This window comes from Haliotis cracherodii, unplaced genomic scaffold (genome assembly GCF_022045235.1).
Source record: "Haliotis cracherodii isolate W230 unplaced genomic scaffold, xgHalCrac1.p SCAF_13, whole genome shotgun sequence".
Taxonomy (NCBI): Eukaryota; Metazoa; Mollusca; class Gastropoda; order Lepetellida; family Haliotidae; genus Haliotis; species Haliotis cracherodii.
The window spans coordinates 31,714,732-31,737,771 of NW_027266268.1; the positions used below are offsets into that span (position 1 = coordinate 31,714,732).

The following is a 23,040-nucleotide window of genomic DNA, read 5'->3' on the forward strand; positions in this document are numbered from 1 at the left end:
CAAATATTATATAAACAACCTGTGAAATATTTTATGAAATATTGATTTTTAGATTACTTTTCATTTTTGAAAGTCAGATTGAAACAATTTCATTATCTAAGCCGAAATTGTGATTGATGATATCAATATCGAACGGAGCTGAAACAATGTTGATACAATGTTTTTCAAGTAAGCAAACTCATATCAACCAAATTTCAACATTAGAACAATGACAATGCTGGGATACTTCAATGGCGGAAGACATTATTATAAAGTACAATTATCTGTGTAAGTTGGGGTACAGGTGATTATGAAATTGTAAAAAAACACATCCTCGGTGACGTGGAGTTAATTCTGTCAGGGGGCGGTCGGGTAGCCCAGTGGTAAAAGCATTCGCTCGTCACGCCGAAGACCCGGGTTCTGTTCCTGACAAGGGCACAACGTGTGAATCCCATTTCATGTGTCCCCCGCCGTTATATTGCTGGAATATTGCTAAAAGCGGAGTAAAACCATACTCACTCACTCAATCTCTCTGTGAGCATAGGTTGAACCAGGCAATAAAGATCAACATAGGTCATTGTTACAATATCAGAAACCTTTGAAAACAATAGGTTTCTAACTGAGTATCATTTCCCTACTCATGTCGCCAGACAACAATATTGTAATTTGTAATACTTGGTTATATTCTGATCAAGACCTGATTTGAAAACAAGTTGACCACAACAAAGTATGTATATTAAGTGGATTCACCTGATCACGAAGACTGACGCTTTTTTGGATTGTTACTCGGACATGTACAATCTTCAATCTTGAAATATGGTCACACAGTGTACTGCAGAAATAATGCAGGGTAATAACAAGTATCATCATTTAACATCGTTTGGCAAAACGCGGCCAGGGTTCGAACCACCTATTTTCCGCTCTCTGGGCAGACTCGCTTTATTTTCCCCCGCAAGCCACACACTGAACAACAAACCAATAACAGAACGTCCCCTGCGGTACAAGGAGAGGCGTTTATGAAGCCCCGAGGCGTTATAACAAGACCAACACTGATACGTAGACAAATACAGGGTACATAATGAATATTCATGCTTGGGTGTAGTTCAGCACATAACCTTTTGTCATCTACAGGTTCAAGTGGATCAACCGATTTTATAAACCTCAGAGTGTTCATTTGTATTGATCGTTAGGTTATTTCAAACTTGAGAAAGACCCACATGAGGTTTTACTTGCGTTTTACTTGCGTCTTTTTTAAAAAGAATATAGGGTATGGAAGTCCTGGCGACTTACTGTGGAAGACCCGGGGACTTGATTTTCATCGTTATAAAAAGTTACATATTTCAGATCAAGTCCCTGGGTCTTCCACAGTAAGTCGCCAGGACTTCCATACCCTATATTCTTTTAAAAAAAAACGCAATACTAGATTTTCTTCACTTTAATTGAAGTTGACATTTACAATAATATTCTTTGCAGGCCCCCTTCCTGCGGCAGCGCAGAAACGGTGTAGGTCGGCATTTTTAGTTTTCGTTTGAGTGAGAAATAAATCGTCACCTTCCTCTCTCTCCCCCACATCTTGCCACTAAATGAAACTCGACTGTAAGCTGTCCACATTATGACGGAGACGCTCACGGGCAATGCGTGCGTGCACGACCAGCACGTGCATGACACCTGTAGTCGTCACTCAACACAGCTCACGGATGCGTTTATAGTCTCGTTATATCGCATATAAAATCCTCGTTATTGCGTATCTCAATTAGAATTAACTTTGTTGGTTTATAAGTCAGATAAAACACTTATCCTCGGTTTTGGTTGAAAATGTAAACCCGCCCGGTCGGAAAGATCCTGCGGGCCTTCGGCCCTTAGGATCTTCCCTCCCAGGCGGGTTTACATTTTCAACCAAAACCTCAGAACGTGTTTTATCCTTCACATGTATCACGGCTGTGTGACTCATGGGTATATTAATAACTTTACAAAATGGCGTCCCATTTGAAACCACCCGAGCCTTACCTTACAGGGAGAACGTCAGCCCTTAAAGTGGAGGAGATTGTTAACATTCTGAGGAGTCCAGATGAGAGCAAGACCATCCAGACTGCCCCCGCCACACCCCAGGGAGGGGAGGTGTACCTCTATAAGATAACCTCGGGAATGAGAGAAGGTGAGGCAGTTGTGTTCAGGCTTAATATTACCATGAGTCAGGGATTAATACATATGAACAATGTTAATATTTCATGGAAAGCTGATATTATTTATTACACAATTTGAATTCATTGGGGTTGTTAAGTACACATGATCAATGTCCTCAAAGCCACATTCATATACATGTACGTTATTAGTAATAGTCTGCTTGACGTCGGGGTCACCCTGCCCTGGCATCAGCTTCCTTGTACAGCCCTGTGATAACCGGTTTTATGTTCGCTAATATTGTTGACAAGTGATTGTCATGCACAAAGTGACTACATGAATTAAGTTTATTTGTCTGTATCATTGTTAAAACGACTTCTTTTGCAATATTTTCTATCTATGTTTTTCTTTTGAACTCTTTCCATCCCCTTTACAACAATTGTGTACTTAAATAATGAACATTGCTTGATGTCAACTTGTAGAAAATCCATTGTTGGATTAATCAATATGGGCTAAACAAGAATCAAGTATCGTGTTGCATCTCAGGGAAGGAAAAAAGGACATGGTATTTATCATCACAACCTCTAACACAACATATTTATGCATGACCTTACAGCTGATTTGGCATTAAGGTGGGTTGATTTTAGAGTTATGTTACACTATTGACTGTTCACAGTTTTATTAATTAACATCTACATCACAGATGACACACTAACAAACAAAGCTTTTTGAGGGATAGTTCATCTTCAGGATTACAACATTGTTTTCAGTGTTATGATGTTAATTTATATTTGCAGATATCTGGAAGGATGACAAATATCACTTCCGAAGTGATGGAACCCGGAAGCAGCCTGGCTCAAGTCCAGTCGTAGTGAAGCAGTACCACAAGGCTTACACCGAGGACAAGGCGACAACGAGGGCCTTTGTCAGAGAAGCTTCGTATCTGTACAACCAGCCTCTGAAACACGTCCTTGTGCAATATATCGGGGACCACACACAAGCACAGCCTGCTCCTCGACGAAAAAAGCGTGGTCAACAGACACTTCATTCCCCAGGTGACAGTAAATGTAGGAAAGTAGAATCAACTGGTGGAGCTGTGCAGTCAGGTGTCACGGAGAACACTAACTCCAACCTGGACCCTGAAGATCATTCATCACCGACAGAATTGGAAGACAACGGTAAATCAAACACTATTCTAGGTGTAACATTGAATGAAGCAAAGGTGTCAGAGACTGAAACAAAGAATGATCATGACACAAATCAAAAACGCATCAGGACAGGAGATCATAGAGGTGATGATGACATTGATTATTTGGGTACAACGTCAGGCTCCCCTGTCAAGAAACCCCGTTGGCAGCCTCAACTTGAAAATGACAACACAATTGTTACCTGTGTCACTAACACACACTACGCTTATCTGTACACTTTTCTAGAAGAAGTAGAAAGGAATCGTGATGTGATAAGGGTCGTGCAACATGTCCTAGCATTATCTAGGTTCTGGAACAAGGACTGTACCAACAAAGGCAATCCGTGCTTGTCACTCATTGAAGAGGTCGACAAGAACTGGAATCTAGATGCAATTAAAGCAAGGAACTGGGTTAAATGTTCTGTAAATACTGACGTTCTGAGCTTGAACCAAGACCGGTCAGTTTACATAAACCTCATCGCAGCAGTGCTTGTTGGAGCATGCCATACCAGAACAGAAGTACAGGACTTTGTGAAAACACTGGAGGATCCTCCTTTACACCTGCAGCATGTACACGAGGACATCCGCTTGTCACGTGAGAGTACATACACAGTTGGCTGCTACACCATCAGAGGAGATGTTCTGTCTCGCCTGGAAACCAAAGAGTGGCTGACAGATGAAGTAAGTTGTCCATCTGCTCTATTTACACAATCACACAAACTACATGCGTAGTTAATCATCCAAGAAAATCATTTCATAGAGCATGGGAGGCCTTCGATTTCATCAAATGATGTCAGTATTAGATATTAACTGGGGGCGTGAGGGTGGTGAGTGGTTCAGTCACCTACTACTCATTGATAGTGCCTTGAGGTAGGCGAGCTAGAGCTTGAGTTTGGTTAAACGCCTCTTTGAACAGTTGTGTCATGGTGAGTCGGATTAAACTATGAAGAAAGTGGTGCATATCTTAGACGTTAACCACTTTGTTGATTCCCATGGCGAATCTGCAAAACGAAATGCGGCGCCTTGGACCACTGAGCCCCCATCTTAAGATTAATACAGCAACATTTGACGGTTTCTTCTTTTTACACCAGTATTAGTTAACTATCAATTCATATAATAGTGCTAATTATCAACTCATTGCCATGCATCTCGATTCTGCAATGATAACACTACTCACCTGCTATGGGCATTGTGCACAAAATCTAGTACATCATCAGTTCAATTGTCAGTCATTGCTAACAGCTGAGATATTCTCTTCATGATGGATATGTGATGTGCAGCGGATCCTACTTTGATATGAAATTACAAGCGTTCCCTTTGAAGCGAAAGCATTGGGCGATTAAACAGTATAATAAACATTCTAATCAATGAACTCTTACCTGTCCAGATCATGGACACATACCTGCACCTCCTGGAGGGAGAGTGGTGTTCTCGTGTCAGCTTCCACTGCCTGGTGCTGCCTACAGAGACAATCCTACTTTGGGAGGCAGGACAGTACACAGACAGGATAAGGGGGGAAGATGTGAGTGACGTGAGATTTTTATATTTCTTATAATTCTTTCATTCCGAGTGTACCATTGCATGTCCACCCTACCATGAACATGGGCAAGACTCGAAAGATACTTTGCAGTAATTGTATATTTCTTGTGATAACATATGATTCGTCTATGCCATGATTGCGTATTCAGTATGCTAGTAGTTGTCACCTGCAATTGTGCGCACGAAGCGACCATATGCTGCAATGGGTTTCAATTGAGTCAAAGCCCGTAACCCCTTTGATCATAATGCTATTCGTTTTCAATATGCAGTTACAAAAGCAGATATTGCACATGAACATATTCATCTTGCTACATATTATTTTACGAAGTGAAAATCTGGTTGTCAGAGAGGGGTCTTTAGAAGTTCTAAGTTCCAAGTTCATGATACCAATTCACTTATATCTCTGTTACTGCATCATATCCATCTAATGTGAAGCACGTGTTTCTTGATATATTGATCGTACACCGGAAAGGCATTTGTTGTGAACTTTCAGGAAAATTTGACAAACTACACGTGGATCTTAATGCCAGTGAACATGCCACGTAATCAACATTGGGTGCTACTGGTGGCTAATGTCAAGGATGGAACAGTGGGCGTGGTTAATTCTAAACCCTCCTTAGATGTGGAGGACAAAGTTGTAGAACACTGGAGGTAGGTGGACAGAACAGTGGGCGTGGTCAATTCTAAACCCGCCTTAGATGTGGAAGACCCATTTGTACAACACTAGAGGTAGATACAAAAACAACAACGTGTGGCTGCACATTATAAATGTTAAAACCAAGCTATTCAATTTGAAATGTTGAAATGTTGATTTGTCAAAAACAAACATGAATGTAAATAAGACCCATCGAAAAATTATCGATACACTCACATTTGTAGCTTTTCCTTTTGGGTAGAAGATATAGAACAACTTGTTCAAATCGGTACACTGTGTGAATGATTTAAACGCCATAAATACAGTTACGGCACTCATTCATTTAAACCATAACATCTGTATTTGCTAACATTAAACCTAATAATGGACAAAGCAGGAGAGAACAGCAGAAATGCCAGGACCGGATATTAAAGGCACTGCTGTATTTACCTTCTGCTCTACCTTTACATGAACACCAGTCCACATGAGTTGAAGACGTTATCGCCATCGAGTAATATACCTGTATTCCTCAGGCTCTTTGTAAACCACTTGAAATCTACGTCTAAGGAAGGGAGCAAGTCATGGATGAAGAAACAGTACCCAGTGATAGAACAGTCTGATGGACACAGCTGTGGGATATTCGTTCTGATGGTAGGTTGGTTTGAAGCTATGTTTTTGATATGAAAGGCAACATGTGTCTCAATAACCACGTATGAAAGATACCTTTTCATTTCTAACTTTCATATTCTCAGGCTGCTGATGCAATTTTGTCGGAGAAGTCTCCAGGCATCATGAGGAACTGTCACGTTGAGAAATACAGGCTGTATGTGCTTCAGAGGATACTACAGTATGCCAAGGACAAGGGAGATATACAGGGTGGAGGAAATCACATGATGGCAGTTGATGGACAGGGTAATGTCCCAAACGAAATTCAAACTGTAACGCTGGAGACAAGAGATGTACTGGAAAATAGCTGTACAATGACAACAGAACAAGGAGGTCCAACTATTCAGGAAGAGGATGGACATGAAACACATGAAGGAAACGACTGTGCTGTCGCCAGTGATGAAAGTATGCATTCTGGAGATCATTACTATGTTACGTAATTGTAAGGCGTTACGTAAGGTATTATATTTTAGATCTACATGTGCAATGTTGTACACTGCTTTCTTACAAACGTTATTTGTTTTCACAGATACACAGGACTATCCATGTTTGGGTCAGCACCTGTTGCATAAGCAGGAGATGGCGTGCTTGTTAGTGGTTGCTTTGGCGGAGAATAACCTGGAGGAGAGGATGCTATGGGCAGGGTCTGACACAGGGACTCGCGTGGAAAGAGAAACCTACAAAAAATATATTGTTTGGGCACTAAAGGTTTTTGACATCAATGAAGAAGAATACACTGAAAATATGATGAAACCTATTTTATCCCAATTGGCGGGATGCTGTCTCCATCATGAAGCAGGCTCATATAGAATAAGAAATCATGAAGTAGCAATAAAGCTAAGAGAAATACTGCTCAGTGATGTGAGACAGTTGGTTAAAAGGATGGATCTCGAGTTCATATTTCGTTATGTGACATCTAGCAGTGATCCAACCGAAGAGGAACAACTAGATGTGCCTTTTAAAATCAAATTGAAACATGATGATCTGCATATTGTAGCGAAGCGGTTTTCTACAGCTGTACGTGACAGAAAGTTTGCCTTTGTGTGCATGCATTCCCTATTCCAGGTAGAGGCATTTGTTAATATGGTTTGGGAGAATCTCTTGCAAAATCTGAACAAGGACAGATCTGAACTGTTGAAAGTATTGTCAAAAAATGACATTATATATGGATATTCCTTTCTGTTTTGGGCGAGCATCACAGACAACTCGAATTTGCTGAAGAAAGCATTGAACAGTGTTCAGTTTAAGGTAAAGAACAGACAGGAAGCTTTGTTTGGAAGTTGCTTTGGGAGTAGTTTGGCCAACTTCGATAACTTGTGTTCCAAAAATAACTGGAAGTTGGATACGTTGTGTATGACGCTACCCGAACTCCCAAGACCTCTTATCATCAAACTGCAGTTGGCAGTTGTAGATGATCTGAGAGTAAAGTTTGGTAAATGTTCACTTTTGGACATTGCCTGTATGGGTGGGTTGTCTTCGGTGGCTTCCAGATTGTCACATTTGATGAAGACGAGCAAGAACAAGAACAGTTCAAGAAAGAATACATATGTACATTATGCAGCCATGTGTCAAAAGGGCAAAGATATCATGGATATAGTTATAAAGAAGGGTCAACGTAGCATCAATATCATAGGTCCTGAAGGATCAACACCTTTCCATTACTCATGTGCAGTTGGAAATGTTAGCATTGTAAGCTACCTGTTACAGGAAGTAGTGGACATTGGTAAGACAAACAAGAAGGGTGAAACTGGACTTCATTTAGCATGTATATATGGGAATACAGAAGTTGTTAAAATGTTATTACAGAACAAGGGAATAAGTCATGTGACTGACAATTATGGCGGCACACCTCTACATGATGCAGCCTGGCAGGGACATCGGAAGGTTGAGGAGGTGTTATTACAGAACAATGCAAATGTGGATGAGAAAGATAAGGAAGGCCGCACACCTCTACATGATGCATCCTGGCAGGGACATAGGAAGGTTGTGGAGGTGTTATTACAGAACAAGGGAAATGTGGATGGCAAACGTGATGATGGCCGCACACCTCTACATGATGCAGCCTTGCAGGGACATAGGAAGGTTGTGGAGGTGTTATTACAGAACAAGGCAAATGTGCATGAGAAAGATAAGGAAGGCCGCACACCTCTACATCGTGCAGCCTGGCAGGGACACAGGGAGGTTGTGGAGGTGTTATTACAGAACAAGGCAAATGTGGATGAGAAACGTGATGATGGCAGCACACCTCTACATCTTGCAGCCTGGCAGGGACATAGGGAGGTTGTGGAGGTGTTATTACAGAACAATGCAAATGTGGATGAGAAAGATAAGGAAGGCTGCACACCTCTACATGATGCAGCCTGGCAGGGACATAGGGAGGTTGAGGAGGTGTTATTACAGAACAAGGCAAATGTGGATGACAAACGTGATGATGGCAGCACACCTCTACATGATGCAGCCCACGAGGGACATAGGGAGGCTGTGGAGGTGTTATTACAGAACAATGCAAATGTGGATGGCAAACGTGATGATGGCAGCACACCTCTACATCTTGCAGCCTGGCAGGGACAGAGGAAGGTTGTGGAGGTGTTATTACAGAACAAGGCAAATGTGCATGAGAAATGTGATGATGGCCGCACACCTCTACATGATGCAGCCTACAGGGGACATAGGGTGGTTGTGGAGGTGTTATTACAGAACAATGCAAATGTGGATGAGAAAGATAAGGAAGGCTGCACACCTCTACATGAAGCAGCCGACGAGGGACATAGGGAGGTTGTGGAGGTGTTATTACAGAACAATGCAAATGTGGATGAGAAACGTGATGATGGCAGCACACCTCTACATGATGCAGCCTGGCAGGGACATAGGGATGCTGTGGAGGTGTTATTACAGAACAATGCAAATGTGGATGAGAAAGATAAGGAAGGCCGCACACCTCTACATGATGCAGCCCACGAGGGACATAGGGATGCTGTGGTGGTGTTATTACAGAACAAGGCAAATGTGGATGAGAAAGATAAGGAAGGCCGCACACCTCTACATGATGCAGCCTGGCAGGGACATAGGGAGGTTGAGGAGGTGTTATTACAGAACAATGCAAATGTGGATGAGAAACGTAATGATGGCAGCACACCTCTACATGATGCAGCCTTTCAGGGACATAGGAAGGTTGTGGAGGTGTTATTACAGAACAATGCAAATGTGGATGAGAAAGACAAGGAAGGCCGCACACCTCTACATCATGCAGCCTTGCAGGGACATAGGAAGGTTGTGGAGGTGTTATTACAGAACAAGGGAAATGTGGATGGCAAACGTGATGATGGCCGCACACCTCTACATCTTGCAGCCTACCAGGGACACAGGGAGGTTGTGGAGGTGTTATTACAGAACAATGCAAATGTGAATGAGAAACGTAATAATGGCCACACACCTCTACATGATGCAGCCTACCAGGGACATAGGGAGGTTGTGGAGGTGTTATTACAGAACAAGGCAAATGTTTATGAGAAAGACGATAAAGAAGAAACTGCTTTACAAAAAGCAGAGGCACAACATCACGATGATATTGCAAGGAATATAACTGAGGCAACAAATATACATGACCTGACAACCAACCATAGGACAATTACAGATAGGTAAGAGCAATGTGGAAATGATGCTTGAGTTGACAGCCCAAACACATATATTGTATACGCTGTTTTGCAGAACAGTTTTGAAACCTCAAATAACCATATGAGACCTCGAAGAGGACAGTACCATCAGACATATATCATAATTTCAGCTAAAAAAGAATATGGACAGAGCATTTCTACAAGGCCCACAAAACAAGATACTAAAAGTCCCAAATCAATCAATCAAATATGTCCTGAGAGATCAACAGTGTATTGATATTCCATGTCTGTCCATGACTTGGAGGTCATCTTGGATTTGGGGGCCAGTCATTTAGAGTGACAAGTTTTATGCATATAAGTCCCAGCACACTGTTTCAGAGATATAAGCTTCAACAGTATGAACTCATATTTAGGAAATGTGTCGGCCATCTTGAAATTGCCGGCCATCTTGATGTTTTGTAGATTTGTCAATAGTCGAAAACGATTCAATAGCTGTGAATATCTTTTTAGAAACATAATATGGCTATTTTGCAACACAACACATGCTGTTTGTCATCAAAACATTGAACCTCATCTGAAATATGGAAAATACTATTGACAGTTGGTTGCCATATTGGATTATGTAAATTAGACAAACTGGGATTGCTTGGGACTTTAAGTATGTTGTTTTGGGGACCTTGTAGAAATGCGTTGTGGTGAAATCAACTCTATTGCTATTTGTTCCAAGTGAAACCTTATTTTCCATGGCCTACATATGTCAATTGGGACTTTGCATAAACACTGAAATAATGTTAACCAATATTTGAACTTAAATAGGCTTCACTGTGTATAATATTGAATGATTCGTTGGTTTACGTTTATGAGTACATGGGGCTTCCATTTAGTTTGGAGTCTTTTTCATTAGATACGAATTTGAAAGCGCTGGAGGCTTTTACATCTTGATTTTGTATTATATGTCACAATAGCATCACTATTTTAATTAAATCCTATTTTCTCTGAAATACTGTGTCAAGTGCATGTGATATTGTTTCAGGGTGACAACCGAGGGCCAGTTTCTTATGAAATCATCGTCATTTCCCCACGGAAGCTATAACAATGGCGGTTGGCTTACATCCACACCACTAACATCAGCGTGCCGCGTGAACCACACATCAGTAGAATTGCCAGGGGTTTATGTTCCGAGTCAACGGGGACAAGCAGTTTCCACAGTCAGACAAAGTGTTATGGAAGAGATCGCTTTGCAGTCATCCCAACCATATCATATAGACGGAAATCTTAACAACCTCCATACAGATCCTGCACGCATGGAGATACGTTCACCCAATCAAAGATCAGAAGACATATATGGAAACTCAAGTCATGTTCCCACCTATGTCCATGCTCCAGTAGTTGGTGACACAGTGCCTAGTTCAGATAACACTAGTAATTCTGAGAATGTCATCATTCACTACACTGAGTCTGGGGAAAAGATAGAGCTGCAGCAGCTCTAAAAGTGGTCTAGAAAGGAGTTATCATTGTTAGTGTGGTGTCCAGTTATACAGTATACATATACAGTTTTACAACCTGCTTTAGGAGTCAGTCGTCCGAATTTGGTTTGCAGAAAAAACGAGTTATTTGTAACTTGTGTCGATGTAGCATTGATGTTTCGGTAAGCATATCAATTCCATAAAAAACAAACATTTTACTCTACAAATGCGAGGACCATAGCTAACTTCATGTCGAAAAAAGTACTTTACGTTGCGTAGAGGACTACATAATAGATTCTTTCAAATGTTCCTAACTAGACATATGCACATTTCAGTGTACCGAACTTTCCTGGGGCATTGTGTTAAGTTGAATCGAGTGAGTGTGTGAGTTGGATTTGACGCTGCTTTTAACACTATTCCAGTTATATCACGGCGTGACAGCTAAATGTGGGAGGAAAGCCCGAAGTGATGGAGGTCTCAGACGTTTACCACTTCGGTGAAACCCAAGAGCACGGGTATGGTGCTGACAAACTTAGAACCACAATCAAAGGTCTCTGGCGTGCCCAAGGGACGCAACTCTGCACAGCGAATCGCGGGGCCTTAGACGACTGGGCCACGCGTACCCCCGTGTTATGTTGAAAGTAGTGGGAGTGATTCATGTACATGTAGTTTTGACGTTTCGCTATGTATCTCGATTCCATAAAAAACCCATTGTACGTTACAAATTCTAGGAACATGGCTAACTTTAATGTTTAGAAGATTACATAACAGTTTCTTACAAATGTTTATAACTGGACATATACAGATTTCAGTGTGTTCCGAACTTTCTTAAAGCAAAGTGTTTTGTTGAAATTAGTGGGAGTGAGTACAGATTGACGTACACAATGAATGTTTGCAGCTACATGTCACTGTGTGCAGGAACACGTGGGTGTCTTTCTATCATAGTCGGTATTGTCACTTTGATTTGTTTCTGCACCATTTCCAGTGTCAGAGTTGTGAAGCCATGTAACCTGTTGTACATGCAATATAGACTTTAAAGTATGTTCACGGTGACCTCATATTCAGGTATATAATGATTGTTTTATTTCAAAGCAATTTATCCTATTAATTTCCATGATGTCTTGGCACACATGAAAATGCTAAGATCAAATAGAATTCTTTGAGCTGTGTCCCTTAAACAAATACAGACTATATAGTCATGGGAAAACCAACCGGTATTACATTCTTCCATGATATCTGACATATTCTTATGTGACATTATGTGATAGATCACTGAACGAATCCCCGTAAGACATCGTTTTTATTACAAACATTGTATCTGAAAACGTATCTAAGGAACGAAAGATGTTAGGAGCACTATTGTACTAACATACATTGTGTAGTTTATATACTTTTATCATCAGATAACTCTTGTTAGTGCTGCATTAGTTAAATGGCCTGTTATGTATTGCCCATAGTTGACCCATTGTATAACCCCTTTGTGACTGTAGACCTACACTGATGTTTTTCAATAGAAGTTGTTTTTTATTCATTTGTATTTTGTGCTGATTTACTGATTTGGCCATATAGTTTGAACCGTTTCCTAAGTTAACCTTCGCGTTTCAATTCGGAAATCCCCTCGTAACACTGTGCCATACAGTATAAACATACAGTAACGATTAATTTTAATTTCTAAAATGTCACCAGTTTCATTCATGTGACAAACATATGACAATCCGTATGATATTATTCAGACGTACATATACAGTCGAACCCCAATGTCATGAACTCGGATGTGCCGATTCCAGGGTCCTGGCGAACAGTCCAAAATCTTACCATATTTATAGTATTGTTACCTGAATACTCGACATGGGTGTTTTGAGTTCAATTTATAGTCCCCAAAGTTAAAAGGTAAAACTTATCAAGATCCAGGTCGAATTCAAATAGTTCGGATAACTCGAACTATTTCTTTGGTCCCCAGAAGTTCGAGGCAATTGGGTCCGATTGTTCCTTTATATGTATGTATCTGAATATCTATTCAGGTAGAAAAAGGTGCTTATCCAAACGCAGTGAAGTCACACAGACTGAGCCATACCAGTGCAGCGTGTATCATAATCAGAACCAATCACAAACTATATTCACTATCCTGATCTAAATATACACTTTCCCTGTAAAAAAGACAAATAAGTGTTTTTGTTTATTATAAGCAAATAAAGAAAATACGCAAAACCAAAACAAAACAAACTAAAAATTGAATGAAGTTATCCAGGTAACATGGCATAAATAAGCATCATGTTTTGCAAGCACAATACATGAGTGATGATGAAGCCTGCTAGAATTGTCATCATACACCATTGCATTTGTAAATACCTTGCTCTGAAATAAAGTGGGCTAGACCGCCTCCATTGTCGTATGGGTTGAGTATCAGACAGATTTATCTCGTGTGTGTGGCCATGAGACCAATAGGACAATGCCATTTTGTTGTAAAATCAATTCGTCGTGAAGCACCACTTGTATACTGATTAGATTGTAGCTAAATATGGTGTACACAGTTTTATTTATATTCAATGTATTATTCTTCTTTCAAATATCTTATAAACACAAAGTGCAAGTCTGAGAAGAATATAGCTAATTTTGCTGTCCATTAACTGTACAAATTTCTTTGTGATGGATACGTATAATAATAGTTAGGCAGGTATTTGATTCTTATATCCTCATATACTGGACATATCAATAAAACATGGTATTCATTTTCTTGGTTATATTTGCAGAAAGGACACATCGATGTTAAAACATCATTATCTTTGGAGTGTCTGTATAACTGCATCTTGAGGGTATGTATACCACACCTGAACTTCGTTAAGCATCTGCGTAAAGGGAGAGAGTATCTGCCCAGTAACGTTAAAATATGGTGCTCTTGTTACCCCGCCTGGCGCTCCGCATTAAGGGGATAAGACTGGTCAATTTGTGGTCAGTATACAGTGTCAGAGTGGGGTATTCATGTTAAAACTTCGGCATGGTGTATCAGTGGCTTGTTCTGTAAAAACGACATGAGCAGACACACATACATATACACACACGCGTGCATGCACGCCACTTCATATAAGTGCAATATTATTGAACACAACATTAAACCTCAAACCTCATGTTGCCTTGCTCACCTCTACAGAGAATGAATCAAATAAGGGAAAAAAAATAAAAATGTATGCTTATTTATGCTCGGCAAACGTATACTGAATATTGTTTGTGAAGTCAGGTCTGAAGATTTTCGGGTTACGAGTGGCCCAGTCGTCTCAGGCGCCGCCTTTTGCTGTGCAGAGTTGCGTCCCTTTGGCACGCCAGAAACCTGTGATTTGGGGTTCGATTCCCGGTTCGGCCAGATTATGTTTCTAGGTTTGTTAGCACCATATCCGTGCTTTTGGGTTTCACCGAAGTGGTAAACGTCTGAGACCTGCATCACTTCGGGCTTTCCTCTCACATTAAGCTGTCACGCCGTGATATAACTGGAATACTGTTAAAAGCGGCGTTGAAACCAACTCACTCACTCACACACTCTGGAGATTTAACTAGAAAGGAAATAAGATTCAGCCCCTCACACCTGACATTGTGAAACATGGTGATTGTTCCTTGCCGATCTCAAATTATCAAGATTTCATTTCAATTAAATGTTATCGCAAGCCGTACTGCCACCGCCGTTACAAACATAATCCTGTCTTGTATTCAGTCAACAAAGTCAGTTGTAGACAATGTCAGGGATAGAAAAGGTTGAATAATGCATACCACGTTTACGGTAGCTGGTCAAAGGGAGGCAACTCTGTTTTCAGATATTTACATTTAGTACTAACTACTAAATGACTTTATCGCGCGTATCCAAACCATGGGCTAATTACGTCTGTAACCCAATCACCCCTCGTAACTCAATCACCCCGGGCCACCACTCGGCACCGTGCCCGGGGAATAATCCCGCGCAAGCATCATCCCGCCCTTTGTTAGTCCGTCATTCGCGAGCAGCCCTTCCCCAAGTACACACGTGTGTCACTGTATCTAATCGCTTTCCCATTTTACGTTTCCTTTGTACCCAGTCGCGAACGTTTCGCCGATTACGCTTTGAATACCATCTATTCCAACACTCGCCGTATCGCATTTACACAATCGCGACCGTTTCGCCGATTACGCTTTGAATACCATCTATTTCAGCACTCGCCGTATCGCATTTATTCCGCTCTACTCCCGAACTTCACCCTCGGGACAATTTACGCTTGTGGAATACCAACTCACCACCCCGACTTTTCGTGATGCCTCCCAAGAGAAGAGCAACCGTCAACCACAAGCTTGTGAGGGGAGCCAAGCAGGCCAGGACAACCAGAAGACAAACCCCGGGAGTACACATTGTACAGGAGACTGATGGTGAGTCTGCCAATTACGGAAATATCGAAGGTGGCAACAGAATTAACGTACAATCGGCGCAGCTTGTAAATGCCGCGCAGGTTGCCAACTCGGCTACCCAGGTAAACGAGCAACTGGGAAAAATACTCCAGTTGCTGGAACATTCAGCGCCCGGCCCGGTTAGCGCAAACCAACAGGTAAGGCTTGGTTTTAGTTCTCCCGCCATTTCGCCCAACATAGGGAGAATCCCCGATGCGCACAACGAGGCCGACGGTGACGCGGCCCCAGCCAATCACATCGCTGGATACGGGGATTCCCTTTCCTTCCGTGCGGACGGAATAGACGCGCACGTCAAACAACAGGTGAGGGAAAAAATCTGGCGTGGCGAGTATGTCGACCTCGGCACAATACTACCAAACACCGAGGGAAGTCACGAGGACGGTACGATTACCATGGCGTATGACTCCTCAGGTAAGGTAATTTTTAAACCAATAAAACAGCAAGCAAAGCGCCTGTCCCTGGCAAGCTGGACTTCAGCTTTCCACATTTTCATGTGTACTTACGTTAGTAGGCACTCCGAGGTTCGCACAACCCAGGGGTTGCTGTCCTACATGGAAACCATAAGAACGGCGGCACTTCGATTCGGGGGGGATGCCTGGTCAACCTACGACCAACAATTCCGACACAGAATGTCAAGGGACCCCTCACGACGCTGGGACAACATCGACGGGGAGTTGTGGCTGAAGTACATGGTAACACAGCCGGTACTACAACCAGAATCAGATTCGAAGGTGAGTTCTATTTCGATAAATGCTTACCATTTGGCTGCTCCATATCTTGCGCCATATTTGAAACGTTTAGTACCTTCTTGCAATGGTGCATGCAATCGCATCTTCCAACGTGTCCGGTCATGCATTACCTGGATGACTTCCTAACGGGGGGCACAGCAGGCACCAGCCACTGCTCAGACAACCTCAACGGATGCGTGAATACACTTGAACAGCTTGGGGTTCCTATTGCGCACGACAAGACGGTGGGCCCCACAACCAAACTGACATTCCTAGGGCTGGAAATCGACACCATTGCAATGCAGATCAGAATCCCAGAGCCCAAGATCAAGGAGGCAACAAGGGAAATCCAAGACATCCTGTCAACAGGTAACACCAAGGTCACAAAAAGGGCCCTTCAGTCCCTCATAGGCAAGCTTAACTTTATGTGCAGGGCTATACCAATGGCAAGGGCATTCAGCCGCAGGCTAATCGATCTGCTTAGCAAAGGTAAGCAACCATTTCACCACATTAGGATTACCAGCTGGGTCAAGGAAGACCTACAAATGTGGTTAACATTTCTTACGAGTTATAACGGCATTTCAGTGTTTCAGGACCAACTATGGGTGGACAGCGATTTCCTCCAGCTGTTTTCAGACGCAGCGGGTGGCGCCGGCTTTGGGGCCTACATGCAGGGCAAATGGTTTAACGGCGCATGGCCACCCCGGTGGGTGACGGATGGAACTACACGGGACTTGACGCTCCTGGAGCTGTTCCCCATCACACTGGCCATCCAAATCTGGGGCAAGCAACTCGCAAACAAAAAGGTCCTCTTTTACTGCGACAACCAAGCCGTCGTAACAATAATCAACAAGCAGTCAACCAAGGCCCCCAGAGTGATGAGCCTACTCCGTCGCCTAATCCTGCAGTGTCTCCGATATAATATTATGTTTAAGGCAAAGTATGTATGTTCCACTGCTAACACTATTGCCGATGCTCTCTCGAGGTTTCAGCTCAAACGCTTCCGAGAGGCAGCACCAGCCGCGGACCAGAACCCCACACCTATCCCGTGCAACATATGGCTGATCTGAGGCAGGAAGCCGGCAGACTCCTACAACAATCTCTGTCTACTAATACATGGGCCACTTACCAAACAGGCGTCAATGCCTAGCACCAGTTCCGGTCCGCACACCAGCTACAAGAGGTGTGGCCAGTCCCGCTGGATCAGGTCGTAAACTTTATTGCTTATCTGTCAGTCACTCACCACTCCCCTAACACAGTCAAGACTTACATTGCAACGCTGTCTTCACACCACAAATTCCACGGGCTCACCGACTGTACAAACCATTTCCTGATAGGCAAGATTGTAACCGGCTTACACAAATCAGCGGGCCAACCAGACACCAGAAAACCGATCACTGCAGATCTGCTGCAGGTAGTAACCAACAATCTGCCTCACGTATGCTCATCAGCATATGAAGCCAGGCTGTTCAAGGCAGTCTACTGCACAGCCTTCTTCGGTTTCTTTAGGGTTAGCGAACTCGTCCAAACTGGACCCTCAAAAACAGGTTGCGCCATCCAGAATTTAAGCTTCTCGGGCAACCCCCAGCAGCTTTCAATCCATTTACCACACTCAAAGTCTGATCAGTACAGGATGGGGACAACAGTTACAATGTCACCTATACCAGGTAATCCGCTATGTCCGGTAGTCGCCATCAAGCACTACCTGGAGGCGCGCCCCTCCGGCCCACAACATGCATTCGTCCACTTTGACCATTCCCCCGTTACAAGGTACCAATTCCAGGCACTCCTAAAAAAGGCCTTAGCACACAGCAACATAAACACGGCCTGCTATTCTTCGCACTCCTTCCGCATTGGGGCAGCCACATCAGCAGCCATGAACGGGGTGCCTGAACACCTCATACAACAATACGGCAGGTGGAAATCAGATTGCTACAATGCTTACATACGCCTACCAACAAATTCAATGTTGCACAATTAAATCAAATAGTCTTTCATGGTACTTACTACACTTCTTATTGTTTACAGTTTGGATGGTGGGATCCAGCTACATGGCCAGGGCACGGCAGTACTTGCTCCTGAAGGGCACCAGCCCGAACCAACCGAGGATGCTATGGCTGGCACGAGGGGGGATGAGGTGGAAGGAGCTGGACACCATTCTGGATGCACAGGTCAAGGCGACACGGCGCAGCCCCAGAGCCCTCATCATTCACCTGGGCTCCAACGACCTGTGCTCGGTCAAAGGCAGCCAACTCTACCTTGACATGGTGGCATCAATCCTTCGGATACAACTCCAGCTTCCTGACACCAAGATCATTGTATCCTCAATGCTGCCCAGGCGCTACTGGCACGATGCCAGGGATCCACGAAAGATCGAGGGGATGCGGAAGAATATCAACCGCCGACTGACCGACCGAGTCAAAGAGCTCGGCGGTACAACAGTGCCACATCCCCAGATCCTGGCATCTGACAAGACATGGTACGCCTGGGAGGGCGTCCACCTCAGTGACAAAGGACTGTGTGTGTTTACGGACAATTTATTGCATGCCCTGGCGCTCGTTTTGCGCCAGTAAGGATATTATCTCCACAGGTTAGTGTTTCCTTTCAGTGCATAAGCAAGCCGGGCAACAATGCTATCTCCGCGTATCGCGTGGCCGTGGGTGTGGGGTAGCACTCTGGTGCTTTGTGGCGGGGTTCTTGTGGGCTACACTGCTAGTAACAAATTAACTTGCTTCCAAATGAATACTCGTGCTTAAGGCTACCTGCTTTTCAGCGGGAACCTTTCCGGGGTTACCTGCTTCTCAGTGGGAACCTTGTCTTTCCCGACTTTTCAGCCGGGGAATCGTAGAATAACATACGTTGGGGCAAACAGTTGCCACGTATATGGGCCCGGCGGCGGAAGTCGTCTTGTCAAGCGGTAGCTGACAGTTGGGTCCGCGGCGGGAGCCGCACAATGGTTTTGCTAATGGGGCCGGGCAGTGTGATCTGCTTTGGCCGGCTACCTGGGGCCGGGCAGCGGCAGTCTGACTTAGGCCAGCAGCGTGGAGCTGCTTTTGGCAACGTGGGAGTTGCCAAGCAATGGTAGCGTTTAAATATGCTACCGTGGGGGCCGGACAGCGGTAGCAGTCTCAGGCCAGCAGCGCTAGCTGCAATCGCCGTCGGCCACGCGCGTGGCCATGGCAACGGTAGCATTTTTGGTATATACAATTAGCAGCTAAGTAGCCCACTAATACCTGCACACCCTCGGCCATTTAACCCAATCTCATCTTCTGTTTTATTACAGGCACGGGCACCAACGGCTCGGTGGCCCGTGCCTCTCCTTGGCATATCGCGGGATAATTACATTTAGTACTAACTACTAAATGACTTTATCGCGCGTATCCAAACCATGGGCTAATTACGTCTGTAACCCAATCACCCCTCGTAACTCAATCACCCCGGGCCACCACTCGGCACCGTGCCCGGGGAATAATCCCGCGCAAGCATCATCCCGCCCTTTGTTAGTCCGTCATTCGCGAGCAGCCCTTCCCCAAGTACACACGTGTGTCACTGTATCTAATCGCTTTCCCACCCACCCACCCAGCTTGCCACTCCTTTTTCTTTCCTTTTCAGCCTGACGTGTCCTCTTCACCTGGAATGCTAATCACTTCTTTTCTTCAGCGTTTATTCTATTACAGGTACCAGCAGAGCGGATTGTATATATGTAAATAAACCTGTACATATGTAAAATAGGTTTTCAGAGCGCTTGTATATATGTACATACTTCTAAACGATTCTGATATATGTAATTAAACATGACTTCTTAATAGCTGTATATCTGTACATATGCAATACCTGTCTCAACAATAAACTATGTCGAGGTGTGCGGGGTTTCTTGTGGGCTACACTGCTAGTAACAAATTAACTTGCTTCCAAATTAATACTCGTGCTTAAGGCTACCTGCTTTTCAGCGGGAACCTTTCCGGGGTTACCTGCTTCTCAGTGGGAACCTTGTCTTTCCCGACTTTTCAGCCGGGGAATCGTAGAATAACATACGTTGGGGCAAACAGTTGCCACGTATATGGGCCCGGCGGCGGAAGTCGTCTTGTCAAGCGGTAGCTGACAGTTGGGTCCGCGGCGGGAGCCGCACAATGGTTTTGCTAATGGGGCCGGGCAGTGTGATCTGCTTTGGCCGGCTACCTGGGGCCGGGCAGCGGCAGTCTGACTTAGGCCAGCAGCGTGGAGCTGCTTTTGGCAACGTGGGAGTTGCCAAGCAATGGTAGCGTTTAAATATGCTACCGTGGGGGCCGGACAGCGGTAGCAGTCTCAGGCCAGCAGCGCTAGCTGCAATCGCCGTCGGCCACGCGCGTGGCCATGGCAACGGTAGCATTTTTGGTATATACAATTAGCAGCTAAGTAGCCCACTAATACCTGCACACCCTCGGCCATTTAACCCAATCTCATCTTCTGTTTTATTACAGGCACGGGCACCAACGGCTCGGTGGCCCGTGCCTCTCCTTGGCATATCGCGGGATAATTACATTTAGTACTAACTACTAAATGACTTTATCGCGCGTATCCAAACCATGGGCTAATTACGTCTGTAACCCAATCACCCCTCGTAACTCAATCACCCCGGGCCACCACTCGGCACCGTGCCCGGGGAATAATCCCGCGCAAGCATCATCCCGCCCTTTGTTAGTCCGTCATTCGCGAGCAGCCCTTCCCCAAGTACACACGTGTGTCACTGTATCTAATCGCTTTCCCACCCACCCACCCAGCTTGCCACTCCTTTTTCTTTCCTTTTCAGCCTGACGTGTCCTCTTCACCTGGAATGCTAATCACTTCTTTTCTTCAGCGTTTATTCTATTACAGGTACCAGCAGAGCGGATTGTATATATGTAAATAAACCTGTACATATGTAAAATAGGTTTTCAGAGCGCTTGTATATATGTACATACTTCTAAACGATTCTGATATATGTAATTAAACATGACTTCTTAATAGCTGTATATCTGTACATATGCAATACCTGTCTCAACAATAAACTATGTCGAGGTGTGCGGGGTTTCTTGTGGGCTACACTGCTAGTAACAAATTAACTTGCTTCCAAATTAATACTCGTGCTTAAGGCTACCTGCTTTTCAGCGGGAACCTTTCCGGGGTTACCTGCTTCTCAGTGGGAACCTTGTCTTTCCCGACTTTTCAGCCGGGGAATCGTAGAATAACATACGTTGGGGCAAACAGTTGCCACGTATATGGGCCCGGCGGCGGAAGTCGTCTTGTCAAGCGGTAGCTGACAGTTGGGTCCGCGGCGGGAGCCGCACAATGGTTTTGCTAATGGGGCCGGGCAGTGTGATCTGCTTTGGCCGGCTACCTGGGGCCGGGCAGCGGCAGTCTGACTTAGGCCAGCAGCGTGGAGCTGCTTTTGGCAACGTGGGAGTTGCCAAGCAATGGTAGCGTTTAAATATGCTACCGTGGGGGCCGGACAGCGGTAGCAGTCTCAGGCCAGCAGCGCTAGCTGCAATCGCCGTCGGCCACGCGCGTGGCCATGGCAACGGTAGCATTTTTGGTATATACAATTAGCAGCTAAGTAGCCCACTAATACCTGCACACCCTCGGCCATTTAACCCAATCTCATCTTCTGTTTTATTACAGGCACGGGCACCAACGGCTCGGTGGCCCGTGCCTCTCCTTGGCATATCACGGGATAATATGTTCGCATTTGAAAAGTACGGAAGTTATCCTGACGAGACCTGAATACTGTTGGTAAAATGCTTACAGGCGTATTGTCAATAGAGGCATCACCTGTAGCTGTTCGTAATGGGCTTAAATGACTTTGTTTTCTGAATGTGGCAAATGTACGTCATAATGACGAAAGGTTTAATGAAATGAAGTGCACTGATGTTTTAACAGCTTTAAATGTTGTGTTTTGTGTTGAACTCATTTTCCAGAATTGAAATAGTATTTTCCTGTTTTAAATCATACCATGATGGAAATTTGTTCTTCATCTCATGTACATGAAACTTTGTAACAACCATTGTACCTGTTACCTATTGTTCAGGTTGTGAGAAAGGGAGAGAAAACGCATACGCTTACTTATGCTATTTCTAGTGATATAAACAGAGGTACGGTTTGAATATTTGAAACGATGTACGATATGAAGGTTGTATAGCACTGTGATCGAATTACAAATTATGAATATGTTCTGATTACTGACTTGAATAATCAGTTTTTTATTCAATTCAATTTAGAAAGTTTGTGAATTTCTGAGTAATTTATCATTATCACTGTGAGGTGGAGGTATTCCTGTTCGTCAGAGATGTTTGTATGGATAAGAGCGACAAAACCCTTTGCATAATCACAAGAAATCGCTGTTGTAAGCCGACTCCATTTTACGATTCTGACTTTATTAAAAGCATCACTATGAACTTTCATTATTTCCGGGAGATATTTCAGATGTAAGCCCCAATCCGTAGCATTCTAAACTTAATAAATATACAACGCCAGAGAATAACCAGTCTCGATTATCTACCGAAACACATTCCATTGGGCGTAAAAGGCAAAATACCGGGGAAAACTATAGGAATGGATAACTGATAATCACTGATGACACCACGTCTTCCGAAAGTGTACGCATGTCCTGCCCAACCGGTAGCAGCCGCGAGTAGTAAAATCTGACTCCATGTGTAGGGGCCGCCAT

At 43.9% G+C, this 23,040-nt stretch overlaps 2 protein-coding genes and 1 pseudogene across 2 annotated transcripts in view; all 3 read left to right on the forward strand.

Annotated features, from left to right (window-relative positions):
- The first annotated feature begins 1,945 nt into the window (after positions 1-1,945).
- Positions 1,946-23,040, forward strand: part of LOC139459841 (uncharacterized) — a 50,577-nt gene continuing 29,482 nt past the window's right edge. The window contains exons 1-7 of the mRNA XM_071241548.1: positions 1,946-2,134; positions 2,898-3,967; positions 4,674-4,808; positions 5,319-5,476; positions 5,993-6,110; positions 6,212-6,530; positions 6,655-9,602. Coding sequence (XP_071097649.1) covers positions 1,954-2,134; positions 2,898-3,967; positions 4,674-4,808; positions 5,319-5,476; positions 5,993-6,110; positions 6,212-6,530; positions 6,655-9,602 — 4,929 coding nt within the window. The 5' untranslated portion in view covers positions 1,946-1,953. The remainder of the gene's footprint in view (positions 2,135-2,897; positions 3,968-4,673; positions 4,809-5,318; positions 5,477-5,992; positions 6,111-6,211; positions 6,531-6,654; positions 9,603-23,040) is intronic.
- On the forward strand, positions 15,014-16,347 carry LOC139459856 (uncharacterized; annotated as a pseudogene).
- LOC139459850 (uncharacterized) lies at positions 16,357-17,488 on the forward strand. The gene has a single exon (XM_071241558.1). It carries the CDS (start codon positions 16,451-16,453, stop codon positions 17,426-17,428), a length of 978 nt encoding a protein of 325 aa, XP_071097659.1. The 5' UTR covers positions 16,357-16,450; the 3' UTR covers positions 17,429-17,488.